At 45.7% G+C, this 16,407-nt stretch overlaps 1 protein-coding gene across 9 annotated transcripts in view; it reads right to left on the bottom strand.

The window, feature by feature from the left end:
* Positions 1 to 4,582: 4,582 nt before the first annotated feature.
* LOC134948811 (H(+)/Cl(-) exchange transporter 5-like) overlaps positions 4,583 to 16,407 on the bottom strand; it is a 389,251-nt gene continuing 377,426 nt past the window's right edge. For all 9 annotated transcript variants that reach the window (XM_063937054.1, XM_063937053.1, XM_063937050.1 and 6 more), the window contains one exon: positions 4,583 to 5,026. In XM_063937054.1, the coding sequence (XP_063793124.1) occupies positions 4,936 to 5,026 (91 nt within the window). In that variant the 3' untranslated portion in view covers positions 4,583 to 4,935. The remainder of the gene's footprint in view (positions 5,027 to 16,407) is intronic.

Genomic DNA, 16,407 nt, shown 5'->3' with positions numbered 1-16,407 from the left:
AAATATGTACTTTAATGGAGCCCAACTTTAGGCCCGCATCCACACCTGCTCGTAGGAAATGGAGAAAACGTCCTAACTGAAATTCTTCCGTAGGAGCCTTCTTGGATTCACACCAAGACACGTATTTTCTCCAAATACGGTGGTAATGTTTAGACGTAACTCCTTTCCTGGCCTGAATAAGAGTGGGGATGACTTCCTTGGGAATACCCTTTCGGGCTAGGATCCGGCGTTCAACCTCCAAGCCGTCAAACAAAGTCGCGGTAAGTCTTGGAACACGCACTGCCCCTGCTGCAACAGATCCTCCCTCAGAGGAAGAGGCCAGGGATCTCTTATGAGTAATTCCTGAAGATCTGGATACCAAGCCATTCTTGGCCAGTCTGGAACAATGAGGATCGCTTGAACCTTTGTTCTTCTTATGATCTTTATCACTTTGGAATGAGAAGCGGAGGAAACACGTACACCCACTGAAACACCCACGGTGTCACTAGGGTGTCCACTGCTATTGCTTGAGGGTCTCTCGACCTGGAACAATATCTCTGAAGTTTCTTGTTGAGGCGAGACGCCATCATGTCTATTTGAGGAATTCCCCAAAGACTTGTCACTTCTGCAAAGACCTCTTGATGAAGACCCCAATCTTCTGGATGGAGATCGTGTCTGCTGAGGAAGTCTGCTTCCCTGTTGTCCACTCCTGGAATGAAGATCGCTGCCAGAGCGCTTGTATGCCTTTCCGCCGAACTGAGAACCTTTGTGGCCTCTGCCATAGCCGCTCTGCTCTTTGTTCCGCCCTGGCGGTTTATGTACGCTACTGCTGTTATGTTGTCTGACTAAATCAAGACGGACCGACTGCGAAGAAGATGTTCCACTTGCAGAAGGCCGTTGTGAATGGCCCTTAACACCAGAACGTTTATGTGTAGACACATTTCCTGGCTTGACCATCTTCCTTGGAAGTTTTCCCCCTGTGTGACTGCTCCCCAGCCTCGGGGACTCGCATCCGTGGTCACTAAGATCCAGTCCTGGATCCCGAACCTGCGTCCCTCTAGGAGGTGAGAGCTGTGCAGCCACCACAGTGAGATTCTGGTCTTGGAAGATAGAGTGAGATTCTGGTCTTGGAAGACAGAGTTATCCTTCGGTGCATGTGCAGATGGGACCCGGACCACTTGTCCAACAGGTCCCACTGAAACACTCTGGCATGGAATCTGCCAAACTAAATGGCCTCGTAGGCCGCCACCATCTTCCCCAGCAACCGAGTGCATTGATGGATCGATACTCTTGGCGGTTTCAGGATTTGTTTGACCAGGTTCTGAATTTCCAGAGCCTTTTCCACTGGAAGAAAATCTCTCTGTAATTCTGTGTCCAGAATCATTCCCAAAAACGACAGCCGTCTCATCGGAACCAACTGTGATTTTGTCAAGTTTAGGAGCCAACCATGTTGCTGCAGAATTGTCAGGGATAGCGTAATGTTCTGCAGTAATTGGTCCCTGGATCTCGCCTTTATCAGGAGATCGTCCAAGTACGGGATAATTGTGACTCCTTGCCTGTACAGGAGAACCATCATTTCGGCCATTACTTTTGTGAAAATCCTCGGAGCCATGGACAGACCAAATGGCAACGTCTGAAATTGGTAATGACAATCCTAAACTGCAAACCTCAGGTAAGCCTGATGTGGAGGATAAATGGGAACATGTAAGTAGGCATCCTTTATGTCTACCGACACCATAAAATCCCCCTCCTCCAGACTGGAGATCACTGCCTGGAGAGATTCCATCTTGAATTTGAATTTTTTTTAGGTAGAAATTGAGAGATTTGTGGTTCAGGATTGGTCTGACTGAGCCGTCTGGCTTCGGGACCACGAACAGGCTCGAATAAAAGCCTTCTCCCTGTTGTGACGGGGGAACCCCGACAATGACTTGATTGTGACACAATTTTTGTATTGCGGCGCATACCACCTCCCTGTCTAGAAGAGAAGCTGGTAAGGCCGATTTGAAAAATCGGTAAGGGGAAACGTCTTGAAACTCTAGTTTGTACCCCTGGGACACTATTTCTAAGACCCATGGGTCCAGGACCGAACGAGCCCAGAACTGACTGAAGAGCCTGAGGCGTGCCCCCACCGGTGCGGACTCCCGCAGAGGAGCCCCAGCGTCATGCGGTGGACTTGGCAGAAGCCGGGGAGGACTTCTGCTCCTGGGAACTGGCCACGGACGGTGATCGTTTACCTTTTTCCTTTCCTCTAGTAGCAAGGAAGTAAGATCATCGGCCCTTTCTGTATTTATTGGACCGAAAGGACTGCATCTGATAGTGGTGTGCTTTCTTTTGTGGTGCAGGCACATAAGGTAAAAATGATGACTTACCCGTGGTAGCCGTAGATACCAAATCAGCGAGGCCGTCACCAAACAATACACCACCTTTATATGGTAGAGACTCCATAGCTTTCTTAGAGTCAGCATCAGCATTCCATTGATGAATCCACAATGCTCTCCTAGCTGAGACTGCCATGGCATTGGCCCGTGATCCCAAGAGGCCAATATCTCTCGCAGCTTCCTTTAGGTAGACTGCAGCGTCCCTTATATAACCTAGTGTCAAAAGAATGCTATCCCTATCCAGAGTATCCATTTCAGATGACAAGTTATCTGCCCATTTTTCGATAGCACTACTCACCCAGGCAGATGCAATGGCTGGTCTGAGTAGCGTACCCGTGGTGACATAAATGAATTTCAATGTATTTTCCTGCCTACGATCCGCAGGATCCTTTAGGGCTGCCGTGTCAGGGGACGGAAGTGCCACTTTTTTAGACAGCCGTGACAGAGCTTTGTCCACAATGGGGAGTGACTCCCATTTTTCCCTATCCCCAGAGGGAAACGGATACGCAACTACAATCCTTTTGGGAATCTGAAACTTCTTGTCAGGATTTTCCCAAACCTTTTCACAAAGCGTGTTCAGTTCATGGGAAGGAGGAAATGTTACCTCAGGTTTCTTCCCTTTATACATACAGACCCTAGTATCAGGAACAGTAGGGTCCTCAGTGATATGTAATACATCTTTTATAGCCACAATCATGTACTGAATGCTCTTTGCCAGTTTTGGATCTAATCTGGCATCACTATAGTCGACACTTGAGTCAGTGTCCGTGTCGGTATCCGTGTCTGCCAGCTGGGCAAATTAACGTTTTTGTGACCCCGAGGGGGTCTGGACTTGAAGCAACACATCCTCTACGGATTTCTTCCAAGCCTGGTTCTGAGACTCAGATTTATCCAATCTTATTTATCAGAGCCACATTAGCATTCAAGGCACTCAAAACATTCACCCAATCCGGTGTCGGCAGTGCCGACATGGTCACTCCTACAGCCGTGTGTGTCCCTAACATAGTCTCCTCCTGGGAAAAGCACTCCGACTCAGACATGCCGACACACATGCACCCACCACACGCAGACACACTGGGCCTATAGGGGACAGATCCACAGTAAAGCCTGTCAGAGAGACACAGAGGGAGTATTGCCAGCTCACACCCCAGCGCCTAATCCCGGACTGAAAACACCACAAAATATGTCCCAGACCTGCAGCGCTTTTACAAGCTGCATATAATGCACCAAAACAACTGTGCCCCCCCCTCCCCCCGTTTTGCACCCTGTTACTTGTACAGCAGTGTGAGGAGGACCAGCGTCTCTGCAGCCTTGTGAAGAGAAAATGGCGCCGGGCTGTGTGCTGTGAGGGCTAAGCCCCGCCCCCGTAATGGCACGCTTCAGACCCGTTCTTTTTTAAAACTTTTTTATACTAGCAGGGGTTCGGACAGTGCCCTGGCACTTACTCCGCTCTTACCAGATAGTTATTGAGGCTCAAATGCTGCCCCCCCCCCCCCCCCCCCCTGCACCCTGCAGTGCCGCTGTGTGTGGGAGCATGGCGCGCAGTGTGCGATCGCTGTGCGGTACCTCAAAGCCGTCACTGAAGTCTTCTGATCTTCTTCTACTCACCTGTCTTCTGACTTCTGGCTCTGAAAGGGGGGTGACGGCGGGCTCTGGGAACGAGCATCAAGGCGTACCTAGCGATCAGACCCTCAGGAGCTAATGGTGTCCTGTAGCCAAAGAAGCAGAGCCTTTAAACTCACAGAAGTAGGTCTGACTTCTCTCCCCTAAGTCCCACAAAGCAGGGAGTCTGTTGCCAGCAGTTCTCCCTGAACATAAAAAACCTAACAAAGTCTTTTCAGAGAAACTCAGTAGAGCTCCTCAGAGTGCATCCAGTCTGCCTGGGCACAGATTCTAAACTGGGGTCTGGAGGATGGGCATAGAGGGAGGAGCCAGTTCACACCCCTTTGAAAGTCTTAAAGTGCCCATGTCTCCTGCGGATCCCGTCTATACCCCATAGTTCTTGAAGTGACACCAGCATCCTCTAGGACGTATGAGAAAATAATTTAAATACACTGCCCAATCCAGGATGACTGTAAATTAACGCTGAGAAAGTGGTATTGACGTGACAAATTGAAATTAATTTCTTGGCACAGAATACTTTATAATCCTTGCCAAAGACCTCCATTATTGCATACAGTGATATCGGCCGACCTTTACAGGTAAATATGTAGAATATATATGCATTGTTCATTTTAATTAAAGGTTTATTGTCTGTAAAAATACCATTTGCGGTTAAGACTTTACAGCTTTGTCCAAACAAGTTGCCTCTTTATTAGGTGTATCAGCTAAGAAGGCAGACCCACAAATACTGCAGCAAAAGAGCACAGATATCAGTCAATGCATAACAGGGGAGGTGATGACCTCCGTAGGGACCTGCACATATATTCTGCCAACATTTCAGCAGATCAGCCAAAATAAAGTGCCAGTAGCTCCAATACATGAAGCAAGACATGTCTCTTCACAGTCTGAAGGTGTAAGATACACCATAAAGTTATGGCTTCACAGGATTTACAGTTTAGAATACGCAATTAAATGTTCAGTTAAATAATATAGAATCTGGATCTTGGTTGGCCATCTGCGCTATGTGTTTGAGGACGTCCTTCTTTGTTATAATGCCCAACAATCTCCTGGAAATGAACAGAGGAAGACCAGTTAATAGTGCCAAACTGTTCTCAAAATCACTACAGCTGTCTCAAGAATAGCTAACCATACTTTTTTTTTTTTTAAATCACCAGTCACAAATTACAGGCATAACAATAATACATGCTCTAGACCAGGTATTCACAACCTCGGTCCTCAAGGCACACTAACAGTCCATGTTTTAGTGATATCCACTCTTGAGCACAGGTGACTTAAATAGTACCTCAGTTATTTTATTTAAACGTCTGTGCTGAAGCCTGGATATCACTAAAACCTGGACTGTTAGTGTGCCTTGAGGACCGAGGTTGGGAATGCCTGGTCTAGAGCATGTATTATTGTTATGCCTGTAATTTGTGACTGGTGATTTACAAAAAAATAATAATAATAATAATTAAAATGTACATTTTATAAGTTATAGTATGGTTAGTTAATTAAACCTATCAAATAAAATCAGTCCAACCTCCACATTATTTCATAGCACAGAATGGTCCATAAGTGTGGAAACACTTGTGAAAAGGAAAGGAGTAAGGGCTTAATCCAGCGTCTACACATATGATATGGGATTGGGGGAAAACTTTACCCTAAAACATTTTCCCCCACTCCCATGTCATATGTGTAGACACTGGATTAATATTTCCTTACTCATTTCCTGTTTAGAAGGGTGTTTCCACAGGTACGGGCCACTCTGTATATTGATGAAAAACAAGCAGTTGCGCCAAACATTAAAGGGACAGTTTTGTGGCATCATGCCATTCAGAATTTAGAACCTCAATCAATCAATGTCACTGCTTTTCGAGCAAAAATTCTTTAACTTATTTGGGTTGTGTCACTACTACTTGCTGCTTGGAGGGCTCAATGCACATTGTGAAGTTACATTAATTTAGTGCTTTCTTGTTATTTCTTGTAAACTCTGTAATAAATAAAAATAGAAAGCGTTGCACCTGCCAAAATTTTAGCCCATTCCTCCATACAAAACAGCTTCAACTCTGTTATGTTGGTGGGTTTCCTCCCATGAACTGCTCGCTTCAGGTCCTTCCCAAAAAAAATTTCAATTGGATTAAGGTCAGGACTTTGACTTGGCTATTACAAAATATACGTTATGGTAAGAACCTACAGTTGATAACGGTATTTCTCCTAAGTCCACAGCAGGGACGTGCAGTCAGGGGAGGCAGTGCCTCCCCTGTCATTAATGAGTAAAATAATACAAAGAAGATACTTATGACACATAAGTATCTTCTTTATTATTTTACCTATGTGAAAATCAGTTTGGGAGGCACCGATCGCGGTGCCTCCCGTAGTGATTAGGAAAGGTATGGGGAGCGGGGGTGGGCGCGGGCGGGGCCTAGCAATGGGCAGGAAAAGCCCATTGAAATAACAGGGGAAAGCGGCACCATTAGTGGTGCCGCTTTCCTACAGGGACGTGCTTTCATCCTATGAAAGCACGTCCCTGTGAGTGAAGGCACAGTGATTGGCCAGCGGATCCGTCACTGGATCCGCTGTCAATCACTGTGTGGGCGTCGGTACCTGCGGAGGTGCGGGCGGCGGAGATGCGGGATGCGGCGGCCCGGGCGGCGGAGGTGCTGGCGACAGAGAGGCGAGCGGCGGTAGCGGCGGCGGGACGCGGCATTCAGACCCCTTGTGTAGAGTTTGGCAGCGGAAGCGGTACCCATTTCAAAAATGGCGCCTCAGCGTCATTTTTGAAATTCAAGATGGCCGCCGCGAGCCAATCATGGCTCGCCGTGTCATCGCCCCGCCCCCTCCCGCTGACTTATATAAGTCAGCGCGAGGCAGCGGCTGTCAGTCCGACGGCGGAGGAGGAGCGGAGAAGAGCTCCTGAAGACGCCGTGGAAGTCCTGGATGGGCGGCGGCTATGCAAAAGAGCTTAGCAGCCGCCGCACACCAGGTGAAGACGCCGGAGGAAGACCCCAGAAGCCCTGGGGAGGTGGCGCCCCCCCAGGTGAAGACGCCGGAAGCCCTGGGAAGGCGGCGGCCATGCAAAAGAGCTTAAAGGCCGCCGCCCCCAGGTGAAGACCCAGTTTAATAAAGGATTTTTTAAAGAATGTGTCTTGTTTTTTTTCAATATTTTCTTTACAGGTGGACTACAGGTGCCAGCGGGCCCTTTATGTCCGGGCATGCTGGCACTTGTGGTTCTCCAAGTGCCAGCATGCTGGGGCAGGCTTGCTGGGACCTGTAGGCCACCTGTAAAGAACAATATTACTATTCTTTGCAGGTGGACTACAGGTGCCAGCGGGCCCTTTATGTCCGGGCATGCTGGCACTTGTGGTTCTCCAAGTGCCAGCATGCTGGGGCAGGCTTGCTGGGATCTGTAGGCCACCTGTAAAGAACAGTATTAGCTTACAATGAACCCCGCACCAACCGCCACCAGGGGTGCGGGGCATAGCACTGGGCTATCAGCCCAGTGCTGGTTGTTGCTCGGGAGGGGGGACCCCATTTAGATTTTTTGGGGGCCCCACTTTCCGAGGAATTCCAGCCCTGGGCTGACTGGTTTGGGGGGTGTTTAATGGCATGGCAGGGGGACCCCACACTGAGTGTCTCCCCTGCTATGGCATTATCCCCCCTGGCAGGTTTTGCCTGGTGCTGGTTTTAGTGGTGTGGGGGGACTGCACTTTTTTTTTTGGGGGGGGGGGGGGGGGGTTTAGCTGCAGTGCCTCCCCAGGCCCGGACCTCACCGCACGTCACTGGTCCACAGGTTCCACAAGATAACACTGGGATATGATGAAGCGACAGCGGATTTGCACCAATCGGTCAAAGCTTTTCGGCCTCCCAGCATGCAACGGGCCCGTCCATATATCCCCGCCTCCTGGCTCAGGCAAATCAGTTGTATTCCCAAAGCTCAAAAGCAGGAGTATCATAGATAGCCCTAATCAGGCGAGAAGAATACACATACAGACCCTTCCGTACAAGGAAGAGGTTAGTGAGTAAAAGGATCCTCAAATCAGGTGCGTCAGGGTGGGATCCCTGTGGAACCTGTGGACTTAAGAGAAATACCGTTATCAACGGTAAGTTCTTACCATAACGTATATTTCTCCAGCAGGGTCCACAGGTTATCCACAGGATAACTTTGGGATTCCCCAAAGCAATTTAGTGGTGGGGACGCTCCTGATTGGACAGGAGAATCCTTTGCCCGAATTCAGCGTCATGAGGCGCAAAGGTATCCATGGCATAATGTCTAATGAATGTGTTAATGGAAGACCATGTGGCTGCCTTACATATTTGTTCTGCTGAAGTACCACATTGTGCTGCCCATGATGGACCTACCTTATGAGTAGAGTGAGCAGAGACATTAGCCGGAACAGGAAGATCAGCTTGAGAATATGCTTCTGAAATACGTCATCCGAAGCCACCTTGGCACTGTCTACTTATCAGCAGGCCACCTTGTGAAATCCATAGAGAATGAAGAGAGAATCTTTGTTTCTGATGGCACTGGTACGATCCACGTACATCCTTAAGGCAGCTATGCATCTCCCGCAGAAAGACCCGGTACCTGGAATGCCGGTACTACAATTTCTTCGTAAAGGTGGAATTTAGACACCACCTTGGGAAGATACTCAGATCTAGTTCCGAGAACTGCTTTTTCTGGATAAAAAAAATAATCAGAAATGGGGAACGACATGACAATGCCCCTAAATCTGACACTATTCTAGCTGACGCCATGACCAGTAGAAAGAGAACTTTAGCTGTCAGCCATTTTAGATCCACTTTATTAAGTGGTTCAAATGGGGCAACTTGAAGGGCCTTTAGGACTAAATATAAGTCATAAGGCACTGTAGGAGGAACAAAAGGAGGTTGAATGCGCAGCATTCCCTAGAACAAAGTGCGCACATCCTGTAAGTTGGCAATTTTCTTTTGGAACCAGTCAATGCTGACACTTGCACTCTCAAGGAAGCCACTTTCAACCTTTATCCATTCCTGCCTGAAGGAATGCTAAGATCCTGGAAACTCTGAAAGACTTAGGGTCCATTTTCCGTTCACTGCACCAATGAACATAGGTTTGCCATATTCGGTGATAAATGCGAGCTGAGGAAGGTTTCCTTGCTCTGAGTATCGTTTGAATTACCTGTGGTGAGAATACTCTTGACTTCAGGATAGAGGTTTCAAGAGCCACGCCGTCAAAGACAGTCAGTCAATCCAGATGTCTGTGATAACAAGGACCCTGCATCAGTAGATCTGGACGTTGAGGGAGCAGAAGTGGAACATCCATCGACATTCTCTGCAGATCTGTGTACCAATGCCTTCTGGGCCAAGCCGAAGCTATTCGTATCACAGCACCCTTTCCTTGCTTTATCTTTCTCACCACCCTGGGTAATAGGATGATTCGAGGAACACATACTATAAGCCAGATGAAAGTCCCATCTCACCGAAAGACCCTGGGATCCTTTGTTCTTGACCCGTATGCGAGAACTTTGTTGTTCTGACGGAACGCCATGAGATCTATCTCTGGCAACCCCCACTTGTCTACTAGAGTCTGGAAGACCTTCGGGTGTAGAGCCCATTCACCTGCCTGAATGGCGTGTCGACTGAGAAAACCTGCTTCCCAGTTTAGGACTCCCGAAACGAACACTGCGGACAAGGCTGGATGATGAAGTTCTATCCACTTTAGTATGTGACTTCATCGCTTTTCAGCTGCGAGTTCCTCCCTGATAGTTGTGGTACGCTACTGCCGTCACATTGTCAGAGCGGATCTGAACTGGTTTTTCCCGAAGAATGTCCTTTGCCTGAATCAGTTCCATGTATATGGCCCGAAGTTCCAATATATTTATTGGTAGGCAACCTTCTTCCTTGGTCCATTTCCCCTGGAAACACAACCTTCCTGACACTGCTCCCCAGCCTTGGAGACTGGCATCTGGTGTCAGAATTTCCCAATCTGATATCCAAAAGGATCTCCCCTTGTCCAGATGGGATGTCTGTAGCCACCAGACTAATGACCTTCTTACTTCTATTGTAAGAAGCATAGTCTGCATTTATATCGTCTGATGCAACTTATTCCATTTGGCAAGAATCAGATGCTGCAGAGGCCTTGAGTGGAACTGTGCCTACTCCACCATGTCGAATGTTGACACCATCAAACCCATCACACGCATTGCTGCGTGAATAGATACCTTTTGACCGTGTAGCAAGTCCTGAATCCTTGACTGAACCTTGGATATCTTGTTCAGAGGTAAACTTACTCTCTGAAGACTTGAATCCAGTACAGCCCCCAAGTGAGTAATCCGCTGTGACGGAACCAGAGACGATTTTTCCCAATTTATGAGCCACCCGTGCCTTTGCAGACACGTTATTGTCTGTTGCAGATGACATAGGAGCAATTCCTGCGACTGTGCCAGGATTAAAAGATTGTCAAGCTATGGAAAAGTTCTCATCCCCTGCTGGCGGAGATAAACTGCCATTACCATTGTAATCTTGGTAAATACTCTGGGGGCTGTGGCTAACCCAAAAGGTAGGGCCTGGAACTGAAAATGCTGTTGGAGGATAGCGAACCTGAGTTAGCACTAATGAGACAGTGCTATAGGAACATGTAGGTAAGCATCCTGTATATCCAGGGATACCATATAATCCCCTGGCTCCATGGCCAAAATGATGGAATGTAAAGTCTCCATATGAAACCAATTTTACCCAAATGTACTTGTTCAGCACTTGGAGATTGAGAATGGGCCAAAATGACCCATTTGGCTTCTGACCTAGAAAAAGGTTGGAGATTAAAAACCCTGTCCTCGTTGTGCAGGAGGAACTGGAATGACTACTCCTGAGTGAAGCAGTTTCTGAACTGCCTCTTGCAAAGCCCTGGCCTTCGTCTCTACCCGAGACGGGATGGCACAAAAAACCTTCGAGGAGGGTGCTTCTTGAAGGCAAAAGCATAACCTAGAGAAGTGGTCAGGGAACAGGGGTAAATTACCCCAAATGGGGTAAAAATGATATTCCTGGGGGTAATGGACAGTCGTGCTGCTGAGACAGCCCCGTCCAGCACCGGCCGGCTTGCGATGTGACGTGCTGATGTCACACCGTGCTCCCTCCTGCCCGCCCTGTGCTGTGTTCCTGGCCACGGTGTGATGTGCTAATGTCACACCGCGCTCCCTCATGCCCGCCCGTCCTGCGCTGTCCTGTCCTCCCACCCGCGGCCCGCCAACCCACACACAGAACTTGAAGTGTTCAGTGGCTGACCGCTGACGGAGTTCCGCAGGATCAGACAGTGGCCCACATAACAGTGGGAAATTCCCACTGACATTACCGAGGTGAGGATGTGACCATCTGTCTCCTAAAAGTCATATCCCACCTTTCCCCTCATCCATCTTTCTTACATTCATTCTGGTGTTTTGAGGAGAAGTGTTAATTAACCCATTCATTGCGAAAATAATAAAAAAAATATTTTATATATACACATACATTATATATATTATATATATATGATAAATAAAATGGATAAGATTTAAGCGACCAATGACGGCATCAAGTGTTAGGGACTGTGTGTTACTTAAAAAATGGGATTTATTACAGAACAAAAACTATTTAAAATTGTACACAAAAGTTGCAAGATAAAAATAAAACGGCACAGCAGATAAAAAGAATAATATAGCAGCAATACATCTATGTTTTCTAGCGGGAACGCTATTCAGGAGACACATAAAAGTTATTTTAAGTATAAAAAAAAAAAAAATACATAAAAAAACATAAAAAAGGAGCACAAAAAATGGGGGACTGCAAAACTTATATGAATTTTTTTTTTGTATAAACATATGAAATAAATAAAAAAATAATTAAAAAATCACAGTACACAGTACGTTATAGGTCAAGGACGCAAATCAGTAAGTAAAATAGCTTAACTGAGGATTCAAATAGTGGTATCAGGATTCACCCAACGCGTTTCATCTGGTCTGACTTCATCAAGGGGTATCCCTTGATGAAGTCAGACCAGACGAAACGCGTTGGATGAATCCGGATACCACTATTTCAATCCTCAGTTAAGCTATTTTACGTACTGATTTGCATCCTTGACCTATTACGTACTGTGACTTTTATTTTTTAATTATTTTTTGCTGCTATATTATTCTTTTTATCTGTTGTGCCGTTTTGTTCTTATTTTTATCTTGCAACTTTTGTGTACAATTTTAAATAGTTTTTGTTCTGTAATAAATCCCATTTTTTAAGTAACACACAGTCCCTAACACTTGATGCCATCATTGGTCGCTTAAATCTTATCCTACACATGTACTAGTGTGGGTCTTATTTAAGACACAGCAGACGCCCTTTACACATAAGGGAGTGGCACATAGAGACTGTATATCTCTCTCTTTCTTTTTTGCTGACATACTGTGAAAAATACTCTACTCTATTTTTGGCGCTGTTAGTTCACCCCGTATTATATATACACACACCGTAGCTCAGAAATGCCGTATAAACAGTGATAACCAGTATATATGCACAATAATATATGATTTCCTTCCTTTCAAATCAAGGGGGTAACGGCATATCTAAATATATTTTGGGGCAAAAGGTAAAAAAGTTCCCTGACTCCTGACCTAGACATACTGCTTTCTGCACTCAGGCATCAGTTGTAGACTGCTGCCAGATCTGTGCAAACTGAAGAAGTCGCACCCCCCACCCTGGGATCCCCTAGGTGGAGGCTCGCACCATCAGGCTGATGGCTTATTATCTGTTTTACCAACCGGTCCTCTGATAGCCCAATGCTTTTTAGTCTTACCAGACTTGTTCTATTGGGACTGCCTGCCGTTACTTTTTCCTTTAGCTTTTCTTTGAGACTGAAAGGGCTGAAAAGCCGAAACTTTAGGTTTGAAATTGTATGTGGAAGGAAACTTTACCTTCTTGGAGTCTGCTTCTGATGTCAAAATATCTGTCAATTCTTTACCAAAAAGAATACAGGTTGAGTATCCCTTATCCAAAATGCTTGGGACCAGAAGTATTTTGGATATCGGATTATTCCATATTTTGGAATAATTGCATACCGTAGTGAGATATTATGGTGATGGGACCCAAGTCTAAGCACAGAATGCATTTATGTTTCATATACACCTTATACACACAGCCTGAAGGTAATTTTAGCCAATGTTATCATATACTTTGTGCATTAAACAAAGTTTGTGTACATACACACAATTCATTTATGTTTCATATAAACCTTATACACACAGCCTGAAGGTTATTTAATATAATATTTTTAATAACTTTGTGTATTAAACAAAGTTTGTGTACATTGAGCCATCAGAAAACAAAGGCTTCACTATCTCAGTCTCACTCAAATAAGTCTGTATTTCGGAATATTCCGTATTTCGGAATATTCCGTATTTCGGAATATTTGGATATGGGATGCTCAACCTGTATCTCCAGAAAAAGGCAAAGATTCCAAAACCTTCTTAGATTCTGAATCAGCTTTCCACGTACATAGCCAAACTGCTCTGTGAGCAGCTATTGTTGTAGCTGATGCCCTGGAGGCAATAGTACCCATATCCAATGCTGCTTCTTCCAAGAACATTGCAGCCTGTTTTATATGTGCTACAGTATATGGGATTTTTGCTCTCTAGATGCTATTGAAAAATCCCCCTCCAATGCATCTGGGCCTTTGCCATCCAAGCTGAAGCCATGGCTGGCCTTATGACTGCCCCAGACAGGGAATAAATAGTTTAAAAAAAACCATCCACTCTCCTATCCGTGACATCATTTAATGATGTTGAAGGCAAAGGTAATGTAGATTTTCACACTAATCGAATCACATGTGTATCTACTTTAGGAGCCACCTCCCTTTTTAAACAATCCCCCGCTGGAAGAGGATAATTGGAATTCCATTTCCTAGGAATCCTAAACTTCTTATTGAGCGTAGCCCAAGCCTCTTCCATGATTTCAGTCAGCTGATCTGACCCTGGAAACTCAGTCTTAACTGTTTTGGGACGTTTAAACACAGGTGTCTTGGTTTTTAACACAGGCTCTGCTGAATCCTCTAAGGATAGTATGGCTTTCATTGCTTTAATTAACTCAGCTATATCCACTGAGCTGAGACTTTCCTCCTCCTCTTCGTATTCCAAAGTAGAATTTATTGAGCTTTCACCCACCGATGAATCCTCATCTGAAACGTGTAGCCTGTGAGAATGAAGATTTACTTACTACTGGCTTATCAGCCTGTTTCTTTTGAGAGGCTCATGCTGGAAGCTCCATGTAAGGATTAATCGTGTAACCTATCCCTGGTACAGGAGTTGGAGGAAACATCCGTTCAGCTATCCTAGCCCAAGCTGGATCAACCTGCACCTGAAACTGCCCTGTATTTTTCAAGAGACCCTGGTGAAAGCTAAAACTATTTGCACACAAACCATCCTGAACCAGACCCTGATAGGTTAACCCAGCTTTGCAAGACAAACATGATATGAGTGCTGGTGTTGCTTTGAGTGTATCTTCCTCACATTTGCCGCTCTTAGACATGATAAATAATCAACACTTCCACAGTGTACTACACAATTTGTGACTGTAATCACTTTAAGCTTTTTAAAGTGACCTACAATCCGACCCTACCCATACACCAGCATTGAGTATCGGAATAGAAAAAACTGACAAAATATATAGTAAAGTCAGCAATCACACTAGCAGTCAGTCACATGTTATACATTAGTATAATAAGCAATATGAGCACATCATCAACTACATTTCAAGTATGTAGGAGAATACATTACTGAATCATGTTTAAACAGATCTACCGTATTCAGACACAAAACGAAATAAACAACAGCAATAGTGTACAGACTCATATGCAATAGGCACTTATCTAACTATTCATACTCAAAAGGTAGAGACTTAGGGGCAGATTTATTAAGCTTGGGGAAGTGATAAAGTGGAAGGTGATAAAGCACCAGCCAATCAGAGCCTAACTACCATGTCACAGGCTGGGTCTGAAAAATGACAGGAGCTGACTGGCTGGTACTTTATCACCTTCCAATTTATCACTTCACCGAGCTTAATAAATCAGCCCCTTAGTGCTGTATTACTTGTACTTAGTAGAGTGGGATACAGGGAGACTCACCTAGCTTCCAGGACAGATCAATACGTTAGCGAACGCTGAGTGGATCCAGACGCTACTAGTGTACACTGCCGCTCCATGAACCTATAGTGAACACAGATGCTCAGTGAACACAGATGCACCAGTCACACAGCCGCCTATGCTGCGACTGGGACCCCTTCGTGTACAGCGTCTGAGATGGAAGCGGGAAACTGTTCATGGCGGGAGACTCAGAGGAAACTGGTCATGAACCGGGGGAGGGGCGACCAGGAGAGCGTCTGACTCCCCACTGCTGACATCCACCCTAGGGATCGCAGCCTCATACTATTCCTGGAGCCTCTGATCCCTAAGGCCTAGCGCTGGTTAACCCGAGGTGGCAGCCACATCAGCGACTGTTTGGTAGTCTCCTCCCAAAACAGTGCGACTGTGTCCGTATTCCCCTTCTAAGCGGAACCAATGCCTTACCTTCTCCCCATGCTCTGGCCACAGCCTGGTAATGTCTGCTGGACTTGCTAGTATATCCGACACAAGGAGAGCAGCGACTTTCTACTTGCAATTCTGCCATGCCCACCATTGTTGTTCAGTGTCCTCCTGATGGTGGACTCATGAACATTAACATTAGCTAATATGAGAAAGCCCTTCAATTGCTTACAGGTTACCTTGAATTCCTTTGTGACCTTTTGAACTATTAAATGCCTTGATATTGGCGTGATCTTTGTTGGTCGACCACTCCTGGGGATGAGGGGGGGGGGGGGGGGAATAATATCAGTCTGGAATTTCTGCCATTTGTAAACAATCTGTTTGATTGTTGGAGTCCAAACTCTTTAGAGATGGTTTTGTAACCTTTTCCAGGCTGTTTGCATCGACAACTCTTCTTTTGAGGTCCTCAGAAATCTTCTTTGTTCGTGGCATGATACACTTCCACAAACATGTGTTGTGAACATCACTTTGACAGATCCCTGTTCTTTTAAAAAATCATGTTGTCCATTCACACCTGATTGTCATCCCATACATTGAAAATACCAGATAATTTCACCTTCAAAATATCTGCTAAGCCTAAAGGTTCACATACTTTTGACACAGATATGTGATACTGGATCATTTTCCTCAATAAAAAAATAAGCATGTCTAATTTTTTCTCTCATTTGTTTGATTTGGTTCTCTTAATCTATTTTTAGGACTTGCGTGAAAATCTGAGTCCGTAGAGGATGCTGGGGATTCCATAAGGACCATGGGGTATAGACGGGATCCGCAGGAGACATGGGCACTTTAAGACTTTCAAAGGGTGTGACCTGGCTCCTCCCTCTATGCCCCTCCTCCAGACTCCAGTTTAAGGAACTGTGCCCAGGGAGA

Source organism: Pseudophryne corroboree, chromosome 8 (genome assembly GCF_028390025.1).
Source record: "Pseudophryne corroboree isolate aPseCor3 chromosome 8, aPseCor3.hap2, whole genome shotgun sequence".
Lineage (NCBI taxonomy): Eukaryota > Metazoa > Chordata > Amphibia > Anura > Myobatrachidae > Pseudophryne > Pseudophryne corroboree.
This window is presented reverse-complemented; position numbering and strand designations above follow the sequence as displayed.